Source organism: Corythoichthys intestinalis, chromosome 12, assembly GCF_030265065.1.
Source record: "Corythoichthys intestinalis isolate RoL2023-P3 chromosome 12, ASM3026506v1, whole genome shotgun sequence".
Classification (NCBI taxonomy): domain Eukaryota; kingdom Metazoa; phylum Chordata; class Actinopteri; order Syngnathiformes; family Syngnathidae; genus Corythoichthys; species Corythoichthys intestinalis.
In genome coordinates this window covers 1,170,687-1,187,110 of record NC_080406.1, presented here as the reverse complement: position 1 = coordinate 1,187,110, position 16,424 = coordinate 1,170,687, and the positions used below count along the sequence as shown (strand labels likewise).

General features: G+C 40.2%; 1 protein-coding gene across 2 annotated transcripts in view; it reads left to right on the top strand.

Moving 5' to 3' along the window:
• The window catches only part of dop1b (DOP1 leucine zipper like protein B), a 51,293-nt gene that overhangs the window by 23,599 nt on the left and 11,270 nt on the right, over positions 1–16,424 (top strand). For both annotated transcript variants that reach the window (XM_057852613.1, XM_057852611.1), the window contains exons 11-24: positions 228–347; positions 425–533; positions 605–841; positions 949–1,211; positions 2,956–3,335; positions 3,875–4,146; positions 6,470–6,622; positions 6,691–6,782; positions 7,266–7,456; positions 8,842–10,291; positions 12,836–12,923; positions 13,002–13,190; positions 14,637–14,759; positions 14,830–14,964. In XM_057852613.1, the coding sequence (XP_057708596.1) occupies positions 228–347; positions 425–533; positions 605–841; positions 949–1,211; positions 2,956–3,335; positions 3,875–4,146; positions 6,470–6,622; positions 6,691–6,782; positions 7,266–7,456; positions 8,842–10,291; positions 12,836–12,923; positions 13,002–13,190; positions 14,637–14,759; positions 14,830–14,964 (3,802 nt within the window). The remainder of the gene's footprint in view (positions 1–227; positions 348–424; positions 534–604; positions 842–948; positions 1,212–2,955; positions 3,336–3,874; positions 4,147–6,469; positions 6,623–6,690; positions 6,783–7,265; positions 7,457–8,841; positions 10,292–12,835; positions 12,924–13,001; positions 13,191–14,636; positions 14,760–14,829; positions 14,965–16,424) is intronic.

Below are 16,424 nucleotides of genomic sequence, written 5' to 3'. Positions count from 1 at the left end.
ATTAGGTGAAAGTGGATGATTTTCCACGGCACGCCAGACACTACACCACGGTACAGTAGTGCACAGTGGTTGAAAAACGCTGCTGTATCGGGAGACAGAAAATGTGCAACACTTATTAATGCCACCAAATTAGGATGAATTTTTGTTCATTTCTTTAAAAAGAAACGCCTATCACCACCAATGCCACTGTGAAACTTTGAAATAACTGTGAATTTTCCCTTTGACAGTATGATGAAAGAGAACAAGAACGCGTCGGAGATCATCAAAACCATGAACATGCTGGTGAGCTCCATGAACAGCGAATACCTGTGGGAGTACATGACACAATGCTTCTGCAAGTGTCTCAGGTGAGACGCCCGCTTTCACCATCTCCCCGAGAGGGCGCCCCGATCAGGTTTCCCATCCCAATACGGTTATTTTCCAGTGACGACAACAACGGTCCGCCCGCGTCTCAGCCAGACAGCGATTGTCCTGCTCCTTCCCTGGCAGAAATGTCCGCTCTCATCATTTTTCTGCTCGATGTTCTTCCTCTGGTAAAGCGTCTCCGTCGCCGAACTCGTGGACCGTACGCGACGAGAACGTCCTCCGTTTTGTCGTATTCCAGGAACTTCACACCGATATTCAGTCCCACTTGTTACCCGAGATGCTGGGCACCATGTTGCGGAGCCTGCGCGCCCACATGGACTCGGTCGGCTTGGAAGACGTCACGCAAGGCCTCCGCGCCTGCTTCAAGGTTCTAAGTAAGATCCAGATGCCCGTGGCGTTCATGGACTTTGAAGCCGAAGACGACGCTAGCCAAACGGAGATGCGAGCACAAACGGAGGCGGACCGTCTGACTCAGGTAGAGCTTTGACCACAACGCACGGTTGGACGTCTATCATCGTCGGTGGCACTGAAAGAATTCATTTAATTCAGAATTCAGTGAATGAGTTATCTACTGCTCTTCAGGATCTAGAGAAGGAAAGCGAGGGAGATGACGGCGTAAGGCAGCATAACGGCCACCATGCAGACGAGGCGGAAGCCGCCGACGCCGTTTACCCGACGCTCCGCTCGGAAGACAGCGGGCTGGGCGTCAGCGCCTCGCCGTCGGAGCAGCATCTCCCGCCCGTCGGGGGAAACGGCAAAAATGGTTACGGAGTCTGGAGAAAGGGCGGCAGCGTTCACACCACCACCCGATGTCTGCAGGACATCATGGCTTTCATAGCCACAAGGTAAGCTACACTTAAATCATACATTTTCATAGTCATTTGAATCTAAAAATAGCTGTTGCAATGCTTTACCACTTCCTGTAGATTTTCAGTCTTGGGCATTTTCGGGTCACTTCCCCATGAACTTATTTGCTGCCATTGACGGCGCAAGATGTCCGAAATGGTTAATTAATGGTCAAAAATAGTCCATATTTGGACCACGATGGTTTAAATTTCATGCAAATTAGCTAATTCATGGTCCAAAATTGAGAATTAATGGTGCGAAATTGCCTTATTTTTGGACCAAAATGGTCAATATTTGCTTCAAAAGTCATTTTGGGTCAAGAGTTGGTCAGTTATGGTATTAAGTGATTATCTTTTGTTCCAAAATGACGAATTAATGGTCAAAAATTGCCAATTTTTGGACCAAGATGGTTAAAGGTCATACAAAATGTTTCAATTTTGGTCAAGAATGGGTCCTTTTTTTGTTCAAGGTGGTTAATTTTTGGTCCAATATGGTAAATTAATGGTCAAAAATAGTCAATTTTTGGACCAAAATGGTTTAAATGGTTAGGGTTTTTTTTTTTTTGTCAAGATGGGTTGTTTTTTGTTCAAAATGGTTAATTTGTGATCCGAAATTGTGAATTGATGGTCAAAAATGGCCAATGTTTGGACCAAGATGGTTAAAATTCATACAAAATGTTTCATTTTTGGTCAAGAATGGGTTATTATTTGTTAAGGTGGTTAATTTCTGGTCCAATATGGTAAATTAATGGTCAAACATAGTCCATTTTTGCACCAAAATGGTTTAGATTTCATGCAAAACGGTTAGTTTTTCTCATAGATTGAAACAGACAGATTGTTTTTGGTTCAAAATTGTGAATTAATGGTGAGAAACTGCCAATTTCTGGACTAAAATGGTCAATATTTGCTTCAAAGCGTTTCGGGTCAAGAATTGGTCATTTCTGGTCTTAAGGGATTACTTTTTGTTCATAAATGATGACTTAATGGTAAAAAAAATTGCCAATTTTTTGACAAGGTTGGTTAAAATTTATACAAAAAGTTATATTTTTGTTGAAGAATTGGTCTTTTTTTGTTGTTCAAGGTGTTTAATTTTTGGTCCAATACGGTAAATTAATTGTCAGAAATTCAATTTTTTTTTACCTAAATGGTTAGGTTTTTTTGTCAAGATTGGTTGTTTTTGGTTCAAAATGATTCATTTTTGGTCCAAAATTGTGAATGAATGGTCAGGAAGTGCCAGTTTTTGGACCAAAATGGTTAATATTTGCTTCATTGGTCATTTTTTGGTCCAGTGTGATCACTTTTTGTTCCAAAATTTCGAATTTTAACGGTCGAAAATTGCCCATTTTTAAACCAAATTGGTGAAAGTTTCCTGCAAAATGCTTAGTTTTTGGTTAAGAATTGGTCGTTTTTGGTTCAGAGTGGCCCATTTTTGGTCCAAAACGGTGAATTAATGGTTGGGTGCCAATTTATTTTTGGGAGCAAATTGGTTCATATTTGGCTAGTTTTTGGTCAATAATTGGTGATATTTGTTCCAAAGCGATTCATTTTTTTGGTGCAGAGTGTTTAATTTTGGGTCCAACATGGTAGTTTTTTTGGTTTGGTTTTGAGAAAAGCTATTTGGTCCAAAATGGGTCATTTTTTTTTTTTTTGCTCCTAAGAGGATAGCCAAAAATTGTTGGTTTTTTGTTCATAAATTATTCATTATGCAAGAAAAGGGTTAAACCCTGTCTCCTTTGTGTTTTAGACACCTGCTGGTACAGGTGGAAGATGTTGACGAACGGGAGGAAAAGTTCAGCACCGCGACGGCATCTGCCGCTCATCTGACATTATTACGAAGCATGAGCGGATTGGAGATTAAAGACAAACTGACAGAGATTTTTACCCCGAACAAGCCGAAACATCAGCCCGCTTGCGAAGTCCAACCGTCGGAGAAGACACCGGAGCCCGGCCGTCGTCCGGATTGGGAGTCCGGGTACCGTCCGCGAAGCAGGTCCGAAATCCCCGAGGCGTGTCGACAAGCCTTCGCGGCCACCTGCAACCTACTCTTGGAGTGTACCACCTTTCCTGTTTACCTAAGCGAAGAGGAGGCGCTGGCTCTCCACACGGACATGTTCGGGGAAACAGGTCAAAGATTGAAAATCCAAGATATAATTCGTTCCTTCTTTTTAGTTTAAAAATTTACCTCCCAAAAATTTTAAATTTTAATTCTCTATAGTGACTTTTATCTCCCATGATTTGATCCCTTTTGTTTTTATTTTTTATTTAATTTTAATTTGATGTATTTATTTAAGTTAATTAAATTTAAACCAATATTTAATTGAATTAATTCATGTATTTAATTACAGTATTTATTTAATTTTTAATTGAACTTTTTAATTTAATTTAGGATTTTCTCGTTTTTAGCTGTATTTTTTTCAATAACATTTATGTCCTAATTCTCCAACGATTTGTGTTAAATATAAATTCAATCATCAAGGGGGTTTGAAAAAAAACTCACGAAAATAAGTGAGATAGGACGTCACGGAAAAAGAAATTAGTTTTGCAATGGACATCCAGTCCTTTTGAACTGGGATCTGGTCATCACTGCCAGCCAGCTCCTCCCAGTTCAAATGGATCGGACGTCCATCGCCGTCTGTGGCACTGAAGCGGAATGTCCTCGACAGGAGGGAAACGGGAGTGCTTGCCCCTTTGGCTGAGGTCTCTGATGACGCTGTGCTGCACGTCAAAGGACCTCAAAATCCAGCACATGGCGGTGGCCTCTCTGTTGGAGCTCATCAACCACTCCCAATCGTTAGCGCTGGTCATCCAGGACAAGAGGAGGCGCTACCAGATGTCGGACTGCAACCCGCTGAGCGGTCAACTGCAGATGGTCACCGTGCCGCCCATTTATCCCGCTTTGCTCAGGGCCATAGAAGACGACACCGACTTTTACCAGGTTGGTGCCACCGCAAACAGTCACGATGTTTTTTGGGCAATTTTGGGGTTAAATGATACATTTTGGGTCAAAATTGGTTCATGTTTGGTTTCAAATAATTGCTCAAATTTGGTCTAACGTGGTTCATTTTTGCTCAAAACAGGTCATTTTTGGTCAAAAAGTGGTTAATGGTTGTTCAAAAATGGTAAATCAATGCTAAAATATAATACCTGTATTTTAACCAAAATGATCACTATTTCATCCAAAACAGTTGGATTAGGGTTGAGAATTTGGGTCCAAAGTGATGATTTTTTTTTTTGTTCCAAACTGGTGAAGTAAGGGTAAAAAATTCCCAATTTTGGACCAAGACGGATGTTAAGTAGACCAAATTGGTTAGTTTTTAGTCAAGAATTGGTCAAAAAGTGGTTAATTTTTGGTCAAATATGGTAAATCAATGCTAAAAAAAAAAAAACCCAGTTTTTGGACCAAAATGATTCATATTTCATCTGAAACTGTTGGTTTTTGGTCAAGAATTGGAAAATTAAGGTCCAAAGTGATTATTTTTTGGTTTCAAACTGGTGAATTAAGGGTCAAAAATTGCAGATTTTTGGACCAAGATGGTTGATAATTTCCGAAAATGTTAGTTTTTGGTTAAAAAGTGGTTAATTTTTCGTCAAATATGGTAAATCGGTGCTTTAAAAAAAAAAAAGTTTTGGGACCAAAATGATTAATATTTCAACCAAAGCGGTTATTTTTTTTTTTTTTTTTTTTTTTTTGTCAGGAATTGGTAAATTTGGGTCCAAATTGATCATTTTTTGTTCAAAACTGGTGACTTACAGGTCAAAAATGGTCAATTATGGGACTAAGATGGTTGATAATTTGTCTGATAGGGTTAGTTTTACGTCAAAATTGGTTCATGTTTGGTTTAATATAAAGGCTAAAAATTTGGTCCAATATGGTTCATTTTTCCTCAAGAACAAGTCATTTTTGGTCAAAAAGTGGTTAATTGTTGTTCCAAAATGGTAAATCAATGCTAAAATATATCAGCCGTATTTTAACCAAAATGATCACTATTTCATCCAAAACAGTTGGATTAGGGTCAAGAATTTGGGTCCAAAGTGATTATTTTTTCTGTTCCAAACTGGTGAACTAAAGATTGCCAATTTTGGACCAAGATGGTTGATAATTTGTCCAAATTGGTTAGTTTTTAGTCAAGAATTGGTCATTTTTTTCTCAAAAGTGGTTAGTTTTTGGTAAATTAATGACCAACGTCACCAAAATGGTTAATATTTCATCCAAAACAATTGGATTTTGGTCAAGAATTCGGGTCCAAAGTGATTTTTTGTTTGTTTGTTCCAAAATTAATGAATGGTGTATTAAGGGTCAAAAATTGCCTATTTTTGGACCAAGATGGTTGACAATTTGTGCAAAAGCTTAGTTTTTGGTCAGAAAGTGGTTAATTTTTGGTCCAATATGGTAAATAAATGCCACCAGTTTTTGTACCAAAATGATTCATATTTCAACCAAAGTGGTTGTTTTTTTAGTCAAGGATTGGTCCTAATTAATAATTTTTTGTTCGAAACTGCTGAATTAAAGGTAAAAAATTGCCAATTTTTTGACCAAAATGGTCGATAACTTGTCCGATAGGGTTAGTTTTTGGTCAAGAATTGGGCATTTTTGGTTATAAAGTAGTTAATTTGGTCCAACATGGTAAATCATTGCTAAAAAAAAAAACATTTGCGGACAAAAACGATTATTAATTCATCCAAAATGGTTGTTTTTTTTTGTCAAGAATTGGTAAATTCGGGTCCAAATTGATTATTTTTTGTTCCGAACTCGTGAATTAAGGGTCAAAAGATGCCCTTTTTTTGGACCAAGATGGTTAATTGGTGCAAAAAAGTTTTTGGTCAAAAGGTAGTAAGTTTTTGGTCTAATATGGTACATCAAAAACCAGATTTTGCACCAAAATTATTAATATTTCAACTGAAGTGGTTGATTTTTAGTCAAAAATTGGTAAATTTGGGTCCAGATTATTTTTTGTTCAAAACTGGTGAATTAAAGGTAAAATACTGCCAATTTTTTGACCAAGATGGTTAATAATTTGTCTGATTGTTTTTGTTCAAGAATTGGGCATTTTTGGTCAAAAAGTGGTTAAATTTTGGTCCAATACGGTAAGTCAATGCTAAAAAAAAAACGTTTGCAGACAAAAATAGTTATTGATTTATCCAAAATGGTTGGTTTTTGGTCAAGAATTGGTAAATCTGGGTCCAAAGTGATTATTTTTGCATGCCACAAAAAGTCACAATGAGTTTAGTTTTTGAGCAATTTTTGGTTTCGGTTTCAGAGGGTGGCCTTGGTGCTTTGGAACCAGCTGGACACGGAGCGCCGCGAGCAACACGCCGCCTGCGTGGAGCTCTTTTACCGCCTTCACTGTTTGGCTCCGTCGCCGAACATCTGCGAGGACATCATCTGCCGGGCGCTGACGCATCAGGAGAAGGTGAACCAACATACCGCTACCGTAGGTGGAGACGGCCAAAAATAAAGGGCTCTTCTGACGCATCTCAGGCTGTTCGTCTGGAAGCCTTGCACCGCTTCTCCATTCTCTGGCACCTGACCCGGGAGATTCACACCAACAGGAACTGCCGCTCCTTTGACAGGTTGGTGATAAGGTTGTTCTTCTCAAAGGGAAAAACAACATCTACGCGGTAAAAGGCATTGTCATCGCAATGAATCACGTGAGGTTAACTGCGATGAGTCGCACTGTGTTCTGTTTAGAGGTCGACCAATAAGGGATTTTCAAAGGCTAAAACTGATTTTTAAAAAATTATAAAATCCAGCTGACGTCTGAAGCCGATTTTCCAGGCTGATATTTGAGGCTGAGATGTTTTTTTTTCTTAAAATCAGGTTGATTATGAAAGGTCATTGAAACAGTCATATAAATGTCGAAAGTAGAAGTTAGTATTTTCTTCTGCTACTTCCTTTTGTAACACTAGGTGGAGCAAAATCACAATTAACAAAGATCATCAATGGTCATTGGCCTCTCCCAGTAAAAAAAGGATTGGACGTCTTTCGCCGTCAGTGACACTGGAAATTGATGGTTTCGTGCCAGTAGTCCATGATGAAAGCGGGCTCTCTTTCAGGTCTCTCTGCGTGGTGGTGGAGAGTCTACGCTGCACGGACGGCTCCATCAGCGCAGCGGCGCAGTGCTGGCTGGTGCGGGCGCTGTCCCTCAATGACGTGGTGCGGATCCTGGAGCCCATCCTGCTCTTGTTGCTTCACCCGTCCACTCAGCGTTGCTCCATCCAGGCCATTAAACAAAATGTCACAGCAGGTGAGTTCAAACATCATTTCATTTTTATTTGGATTTTTTGAATCTCGTGGGGCACTTCACTGACCGTTATAACTCTGAAATATTCCAAAACATCTACATGGCTCAGGTATGTATTTTTGAGTGCTTGCATTGAATACCTTTGGATCCACAAAAAAACTTCCTATTGACTTCCATGCAACCCACAAAAATACTCTGTTAAAGGTCCAGTCAATGTGTTAATATTACTCAAAAAATTAGACACTTTTCATCCCCAACAGGTCTGTTTTTAATGAGTTTATATTGAAATGTATATTTTATCAATTACAATAAAAAAAATTTTAAAAAAATAAAAATAAAAAAAAAAAACAAAGACCGCCAAAATGAAATTAAGCTTTCTAGTGGGATTTTTTTTTATCTAAAAAACTGAAAAAATGAAACGAAAGCAAAAAAAAACAAACAAAAAAAAAGAAACAATAAAAGTGACCCATCTAGTGAGATTTTTTCCCCCCAAAGAATTGTTTTTATTGAAATGTGTATTCTTGTCAATTTCGATTATGCAGAAAAACAGCTGTGGAAAAAATGAGTTATCTAGTGAGATTTCTTTACCTAAAAAAACCTAAAAGAAAATTTTTTTTTTTTTTTTTTTTTTTTTTTTTTTTTATGAAAACACCACAAAAAAACAACAAAATAAAATTGAGCTATCTAGTGACTAGTAGTAGGACTGCAGGACAACTTGTTCAGATTTTAGTCAAGGTTTCGTTGAATCTCGTCAATTTTTTTTTTCCGTCCACATCTTGGGAAGGTTAGCCACAGTGCCATGGGCCTTGCACTTATTGATGACACTGCGCATAGTAGACACAGGAACTTTCAGGTCTTTGGAGATGGACTTGTCGCCTTCAGATTGCCCACGCTTACTCACAATTTTGCTTCCCAAGTCCTCAGACAGTTCTTTGGTCTTCTTTATTTTCTCCATGCTCAATGTGGTACACACAAGGACACAGGTTGAGTCAACTTTAATCCATTTTAACTGGCTGTAAGTGTGATTGTTATTGCCACCACCTTTTATGTGCCACAAGTAAGTAACAGGTGCTGTTCATGACACAAATTAGAGAAGCATCACATGATTTCAAAGGGTGCCAATACTTTTGACTGGCCCATTTTTGGAGTTTTGTGTTAAATGATAATGATTTCATTTTTTTTCTTCATTCTCTTTTGTGTTTTTTCATTGCAAGCAAAATAAATGAAGATATTACTACCAAAGCATTTGTAATTGCAATCCTTTTCTGGGAGAAATTCAGCATGATCTGACAGAATTGCAGGGGTGCCAATACTTTTGGCCAGCACTGTACCTGGAAATGAAAACGTTCACTGTTTTTGACCATCGGCTTTAAATTTCTGTTTTCAAGGCAACCTCAAAATTCTAAGCAACAGAAGCCGCTGGTCCGCCAAAGCGACGGACGCCGCGTCTACGGCGACGGATGCCCGGGACTCTGAGAACGCGGTCGACCGAGAATCCCTGTGGTCGCAACTGGACGGCGGACCCGAGCCGTCCGACCCGGACGACGCTTCGCCCGTGTCGGTCAGCGAAGGCGAGGAAGACGACGAGGCCGAGAGTGAGCGCACGGAATCGGCCGACACCGGCGGCACTCGGCCGTCGGCGGAGACCTCCGAGGAGAGCTCCGCGCCGGACGGCCTGCGGCGGGCCGAGTCGGAGCGCACGCAGGCGTCGGACTCGCTGTCCAGCGAAGACGAAGAGGATCTGGAGTTGGAGGCCATGGCCAGAGCTCGTCTTTTGAAAGAGGAGCGCGAGAAGAAGGAGGCCATCGGTTCGCTCTTCCATCACGTGCTGATCTACCAGGCGGTAGGCGGCTGGCGGCGGCTGCTCCGAGGCTTGGCGCTGCTGGACAGCCTGCTGAGGAGCAGCGCCGAGTGCCCCCTGGTGGAGGCCTTGTCCGCCACCTGCCTGGACGGCGGCGGCGGCGGCGCTCACCTCGACCTGGTTTCCAACCTCTTGCGACGCCACCAGCAGGCTCAAGACGGCCTGAGCTTCTACGAGCCTCCGTCTTCCCCTTCCGCCGCGCCGCCTTCCCTCCTTCTGGAGCTGCTCATCGACCTGTGCCTGCGTTTCCTCCGCTCTCACTACTCGTCCTACCAGAACACGGGACCTCTGGACCTGCAGGGCAACCGAGACGTTCAGGTGAAAAGCGTGGAGGTGCTGACCCGCGTGGCGGAGCAGCTGGCCCGCGTGGCGCGAGGACAGGAGGGCGGCCCGGAGCTTGTGGGCAAACTGCTCGCCGCTTGTAAAGTGCAGGAGTACGCCTTACTGGCGCTTTCGGCTTCGATGTACGTAAGCCAAAGAGGAACGTCCAAAGAGCCGCCGGACGAAGACGGCGGATTGTCCGAGGAGAGTTTGGTCAACGTCGGGAAAGGGGAAGGGCACGAGCAATATCCCTTGCAGATGGAGTTACTCAAACTGCTCCGCGCTCTCATCGTCTTGGAGTACCACGCGTGGCCCGGCTCGGGCGGGGCTCCCGCCGCCCAATCCCCCGTCGGCAACCCGCTGACCCGCGGATGGCAGACGGCCGTCCTGTTTCAGCAGTCCATCAAGGCGGCTCAGTACGTGCAAAGCCACCCCATCACGGCCCAGGGGACGTTCGTTTCAGCCGCCGCCGGCGCACTGCGGCCGCAGTACGGTTACGCCATGCACCCCCACTGGGTGGCGCTTTTGTGCTCCTCGCTGCCGTACCTGGGGCGCTCGCTGGGCATCGTGGTGGCGCCCGTCATCGCGCAAATTTGCGCCAATTTGGACGAACTGGTTAAGATGTACGAGCACGACGGAGGAAGGGCCAATCACAGGTGCGTTCCGTCAGTGCCGTTGACCGAAATAGACGTCCGGTCCACAGTGACCGTAAAGGGTGGCCGATGAGTAATTCGTCAACAATCTCATTTATTTTATTTTTTTGGGGTACAGAAAAACAAATAGATATTTTCCCGTTTTTTATGTTTTCAAAAAATACAGAGCCCTCCATAATTATTGGCACCCCTGGTTAAGATGTATTTTTTAGATTCTAATTTTTTTTTTAAATTCAAATAATATGGGACCTTAATGGAAAAAAAGAGAAAAACCCAACCTCCAATACAAGTGCATTTATTCAGTGGAGGAAAAAAATCCCACATAAAGAAAAAATTATTTGACATCAAATAATGTGTTTGGTGTTAATACTTTGTACAAGCCCCTTTTGCCAACAAAACAAGGTCTGGGGACTGAGATGGCCATGGGAGGAGCTTGATTTTGTGTCTGGTGAACCATTTCTGTGTAGATTTGGCCATATGTTTAGGGTCATTGTCTTGCTGAAAGACCCAGTGAAGACCCATCTTCAGCTTTCGTGCAGAGGGCAGCAGAGTTTGATTTAAAATGTCCTGGTATTTCAAAGCATTCATGATGCCATGCACCCTAAGAAGGTTCCCAGGGCCTTTGGAAGCAAAAAGGCCCCACAACATCACTGACCCACCCCCATACTTCACAGTGGGTATGAGGTGCTTTTCAGCATGCGCATCTTTCGTGGCACGCCAGACCCACTTAGAGTGTTTGTTGCCAAAAAGCTCAATCTTGGTCTCATCTGACCAAAGCACACGGTCCCAGTTGAAGCCTGGGACCGAAGCTCCTCCCATGGCCATCTAAGTCCCCAGATCTTGTTTTGTTGGCAAAAGGGGGTTGTACAAAGTATTAACACCAGGGGTGCTAATAATTGTGACACACATTATTTGATGTCAAATAATTATTTCTTCTATGTGGGATTTTTTCCCCACTGAATAAATGCACTTGTATTGAAGGTTGGATTTTTCTCTTTTTTTCCATTAAGGTCCCATATTATTTGAATTAAAAAAAAATTATTAGAAGCTAAAAAAACACATCTTAACCAGGGGTGCCAACAATCATGGAGGGCACTGTATATATGCACACTATATTTTCCGAACTATAATGTGCACCTAAAAGCCTTCAATTTTCTCAAAAGCGCACTTTACAATTTAATGAACCTTATTCTCTATAGCGCGGCTCCATCTTGTGGATGCATAACGCAACCCCAACCTCTACTACTACGACTACTACTACTGAACTTTGTAATGCGGTGCACCCGATGTATAAATGAAAAGAGTTTTAAAATAAGCCATTCATTGAAGGTGTGACTTATAGTCCGATGCGGATTATAGTGCAGAAAATACAGTACTTCAAAGAAAAAAATTTGGGAAAAATTTACTGGTAACTAAAAACTAAATATTCCCGATCAAAAAAGACATTATATATATTTTTTTTGTAAAACAGCATGATATTCACTGTGAAGCTGCCCAAAAAAGAGGATTTTAGACCTTTATAAAATCAAAATTGTCTCCAAACAACTCGATCTTTAGTTGATCTTTATCTATCCCTACTGTCATGTGATTCATTAGTGCTGCAGAAGTGTCTTGGCTGCCACTGACGGCTCTTGACGAACGAAAGAACGATAAAGAGTGAAGGAATCTGACCTTTTAGCCAGATTGCCGTAATCACGCCAGCCGAACTGCCGGACCCGCGCTGGTGCGTCCCAACGACCCGGCCAAAAGGCCAAATTCCGCACGTTCACCTTAGTCTTAACCCCTTGTACTGACTCCATTTTGAAAGCTGGAAAAAGGCTCCGAAGCACAAGTTGACAATTTATTCCGGTCGACAGTGATCATACAGCACAGAGGGACCCAGGCAAGGATCCAAGGTCACCATATCACAAGTCGACAAAAAAATGACAATGCTTAGTTAAACATTCAGTCTTTTGAAGGGTCTCGCGGGGCAGGCCATGGGCAGAAAGAAGGGTGTGTTTAGGATAATATTCTATCGCAGTTTGGGCTGTTTCGTTCAAGCGTCACAGTTGCTGAGTCACCGTTACTGGGGCAACCGCAGTGGGAGATTTCGCCCGCCTCAAAGTCAAAGGGGCTCTTGGAGTCTTATCAGTCATGTTATCAGTTGGCTATAGGGCATTCTCAGGTGTTCCTTGTGTTGAGACAGGACGTCCCGCCATTTGTTCTGGACTTTCCAGACGAACTGACGTGGAGACGTTGCCTTGTAGATGTCTTGCCTATCACCTGGTAGTCAGCGTCAATCTTGCTCAGTCAGCTGCATGACGCAGACATTGGGCTTCCATGATAAGAAGGCGTCATGTATCTCTTATGCCCTATATTCTGCTTGTTTTTTCTTAAACTATGGTATAAGTGCTATTGGGTGTGTTACAGTAATACAAACAGTTAATACGAGAAAAGATACTATTCCCTGATTGATTATATTAAGTGTGATACTGTAATACAAACAGTCGATTGGTAAATATGAGAAAAGATACTATTCCCTTCAAGAGATATCATGTTGTGTTGCAGACGAGACAACATTGCTCCAGACTACCTTCTGACTCTTCTTGAAGGCCTGACTACCATTATGCACTACTGTCTATTGGACAACAAAAGGGTGTGTTGTACATGCAGTATTAGTGGCATTTTACATTACAAATACGCCTCATGCTATTAACGTGTTTTCTTTTCCCAGACCTCGGTGACCTGCGATCCCGTGGATGTCCGTAACGCACGCAGCGCCGTACTGGAGGCGCTGCCGCAGGTGCTGGGTAGCATGGCATCGCTGTGGGGCGCGCTTATGAAGGAAGAGTCCCACAAGCGGACACCTGACGCCGCGCAAAGCGGCAAACGCACATCATGCGTCTTCTTTAAAAGTCCCAAGGTGACTTCTTGATTAATGAACTGATTTTTTATTTAATTTTGAAAAAAGAAATACAAACAAACTGTGAAATGTTTTTTCTCATTATTTAAAAAAAAACAAAAAACAATAACTTAGATATTGAAAAAGGAAAAAAAAATCCAATAAATCTGTATTTAAATTGTTTGGTTTTCATAATTTGTTTTAAAACTCAGTCAATCTTTTTTTAAATTAATCAAAAAATAAAAAACATTTATATTTTATAAAATAAAGAAAATATCTTTTTTTGCTTATTTGGCAAACTAAAATATTTTAATAATGAAACAAAAATAATTTAAAAAAAAACTGTAAATATGATCTTTTTTTAAAAATAAAATAAAATGAATATGACATTTCAATATTGAAAAATAAAAATGAGAAAATATAATTGTTTTTGTTTTTTACAAATTGTAATTTTGAAAAATATTGGGGGAAAAAAAGATGTACATTTTTTGTTTTAAATTGTTTCTAATTTGTTTTTCAAAAACAATGTCTTTTAGAAATCAGTAAATTGATCTTTTTTGTTTTGACAAATTAAAATATTTAAAATGGAAAAACTAAATGGGGAAAAAGATTTTTTTTTTAATAATGAAACAAATAAAAACAGGAAATATGATCTTTTTTTAAGTTTAAAATGAAAATAACATTAAATATTGGAGAAATAAAAACGTCTAAATATCTTTTTTGGTATTTACAAATTGTAATTTTAAAAATATTGAAATAGAAAAATGTAAATCTGTTTTTTATTATTAGATTGTTATTATTAATTTGTTTTTCAAAAACAGTGTTTTAGAAGTCAGTAAATTGATCTTTTTTGCTTATCCTGACAAATTAAAATATTTAAAATAGAAAAACTAAATGGACAAAAATATATTTTTTTCTCAATAATGAAACTGGAATTTTTTTTTTAAATAGATAAATAAATATACTGAAAATAACATTTAAATATTGAAAAATAAAAATGGGAAAATATAATCTTTTTTGTTTTTTACAAATTGTAATTTTAAAAAATATTGAAAAAAAACTTTTTTTTTAAAAATTGTTTCTAATCTGTTTTTCAAAAACACATTTTTTTTAAATCAGTAAATTTGATCTGTTTTTGCGTATTTTGATAAATTAAAATATTTGACATTAAAAATAAAAAAAATACAGTATATTCTTTACTGAAAATATTGAAATAAAATATAATTAATTAAAACAGTAATTATGATTTTTTCAAATTTTATAAAATGAAAATAACATTTAAATGTTGAAAAATAAAACAATATCTTTTTTTGGCTTATTTTTAAATTGTCATTTCAAAAAATAAAACGAAAAACTAAAAAAAGGAGGGAAAAAAAAAAATATATATATATATATACTCTACCCAGTTTTTCCATTTTTAAAATGTTTTTTAAAAATTTTCGTTGACATTTTTTTGTGACTTTTTAGATTCTACGCCAGCGGATATTACAGTTTCTCCTCCCCCTGACGAGTCAGTACGGGATTCCGCTCATGGCTTCGCTGGGGGCCGCCTGGCACAGCAGAAAGAGTAAAAGGAGGCACGCAAACAATGTGAGAAGTGCAGGTTTCGGCCCGTACCCGTCGGAAGTCAGAAACGGAGAATTTCCGGCTTCTTCTTCAGGTTTTACCTGAGGTCAGTCCGTCTCGTCTAACTATTGTGGAGCTGGTGAAGTCCCTAAACACCTTGCAAACCGACGCCATCCTGCAATTGGTCAAGGAAGTTGTGAAGAAGCCGCACCAGCTAAAAGGAGATCAGGTACATCAAATCATATGTTTGGGATGAGGCGACTCGTTGTCTACTATAAACAGTCATTTTCGGACCATATAAGCTGCCACCCACTAAACTGGACACAAAAATGTCATGTGTTCATAGATAAGCCGCACTGGACTATAAGCCGCAGCTGACCTCACTGTATTATGGGATATTTACACCAAAAGATATTAACCGGTAACACTTTATTTGACAGCGGCATCACCGGACTGTCATAAGACCTAATCAACCACCGTGAACCAATTGGCTGAAAAGCTTCATTGCTTCATTTGGGGAGACTGTCAACCTCTGCTGCCACCTGCTCTAAACGCTGTTCTTGTCCAAAATGCCTCCTAGCTTGCATTGCAGATGTAAATAACAAATCAAAATTCATATTCTGTGTTAATTATTTCCTCAGTTACTGTTGCAGTTGTTTCATCAATTGCTAGTTTTGGTACACGGTAACACTTTATTTGACAGTGACGCCATAAGACTGCTATAACAAAATTATCTGTATAAATGGAGATAGTGAGATAATTTGCCAGATGACTCTTCATGACAACTGTCATAAGCATTCATTAATGCCCATTAACGGCCTCTCGAGCACGGGCAAAATAAACCGTGCAATCAGATTCGTTTATTTGCGTGACGTGTTCTTAACGAGCAACATTACTCTTCCGCGTCGGAAGTCGTCTCCACAACAACACAGATGGTGGACAGGAGAGCCGAGAATATGTTCCAATCCACGGTAAAATCAGCTTTAAATGACCAAAAACACATCAACACGAGTCATTGACAACAGTCTGTCTTGAGCTAGCCATGTTGAATAAACTCCGCTCGCCTCGTATGTTTACTTCCGCGTGCAAGTCCCTCGTCCTGCCCTCGTCACTTTACTAACGTCACGTTCGCCCGTCGCTGATTGGTTCACTCCGCTGTCTGTTTGCTGTGGCTTGCTCCGTCCTGGAAATGGTATCCGCTGAATGGTGGCCACTCAACAGCTGGAACAGCAGTGAGTCTGGTGTGTCAGGCTATCTGGGCGCTGCAATTTAGTTTTATTTACAATTTAATTTTAGCATCACTTTAAATTTAAATTAAAAAAAAAAGCTACAGTTTAACTCTTGATGACTAAACAAAAATGTCATAACTGCAAAACCGTGGCAGAACCGTGGAATAACGAAACTTTTTACAGCACAAACAAATGGCACCACATCCGGTCCATTTTGCAGTAAATGGGGGGGCTGCCTGACGTCATCGCTGCAAATTAAAAGCAGAATAGCTACGAAACAGTTGCAACACAAACAGAAATTTATTTTTACAGTACAAACAAAGCACAAACAATTGAAACCTGCTAAAGTTAAATCACGTCGGGGTCACCAATTGTTAGAATTTGAATGTTTAAAAGGCCACAGGATCCCAGTGGGGGTCAGGGACAAACAATATGATACCTTTTATAGTTAAATCACGTT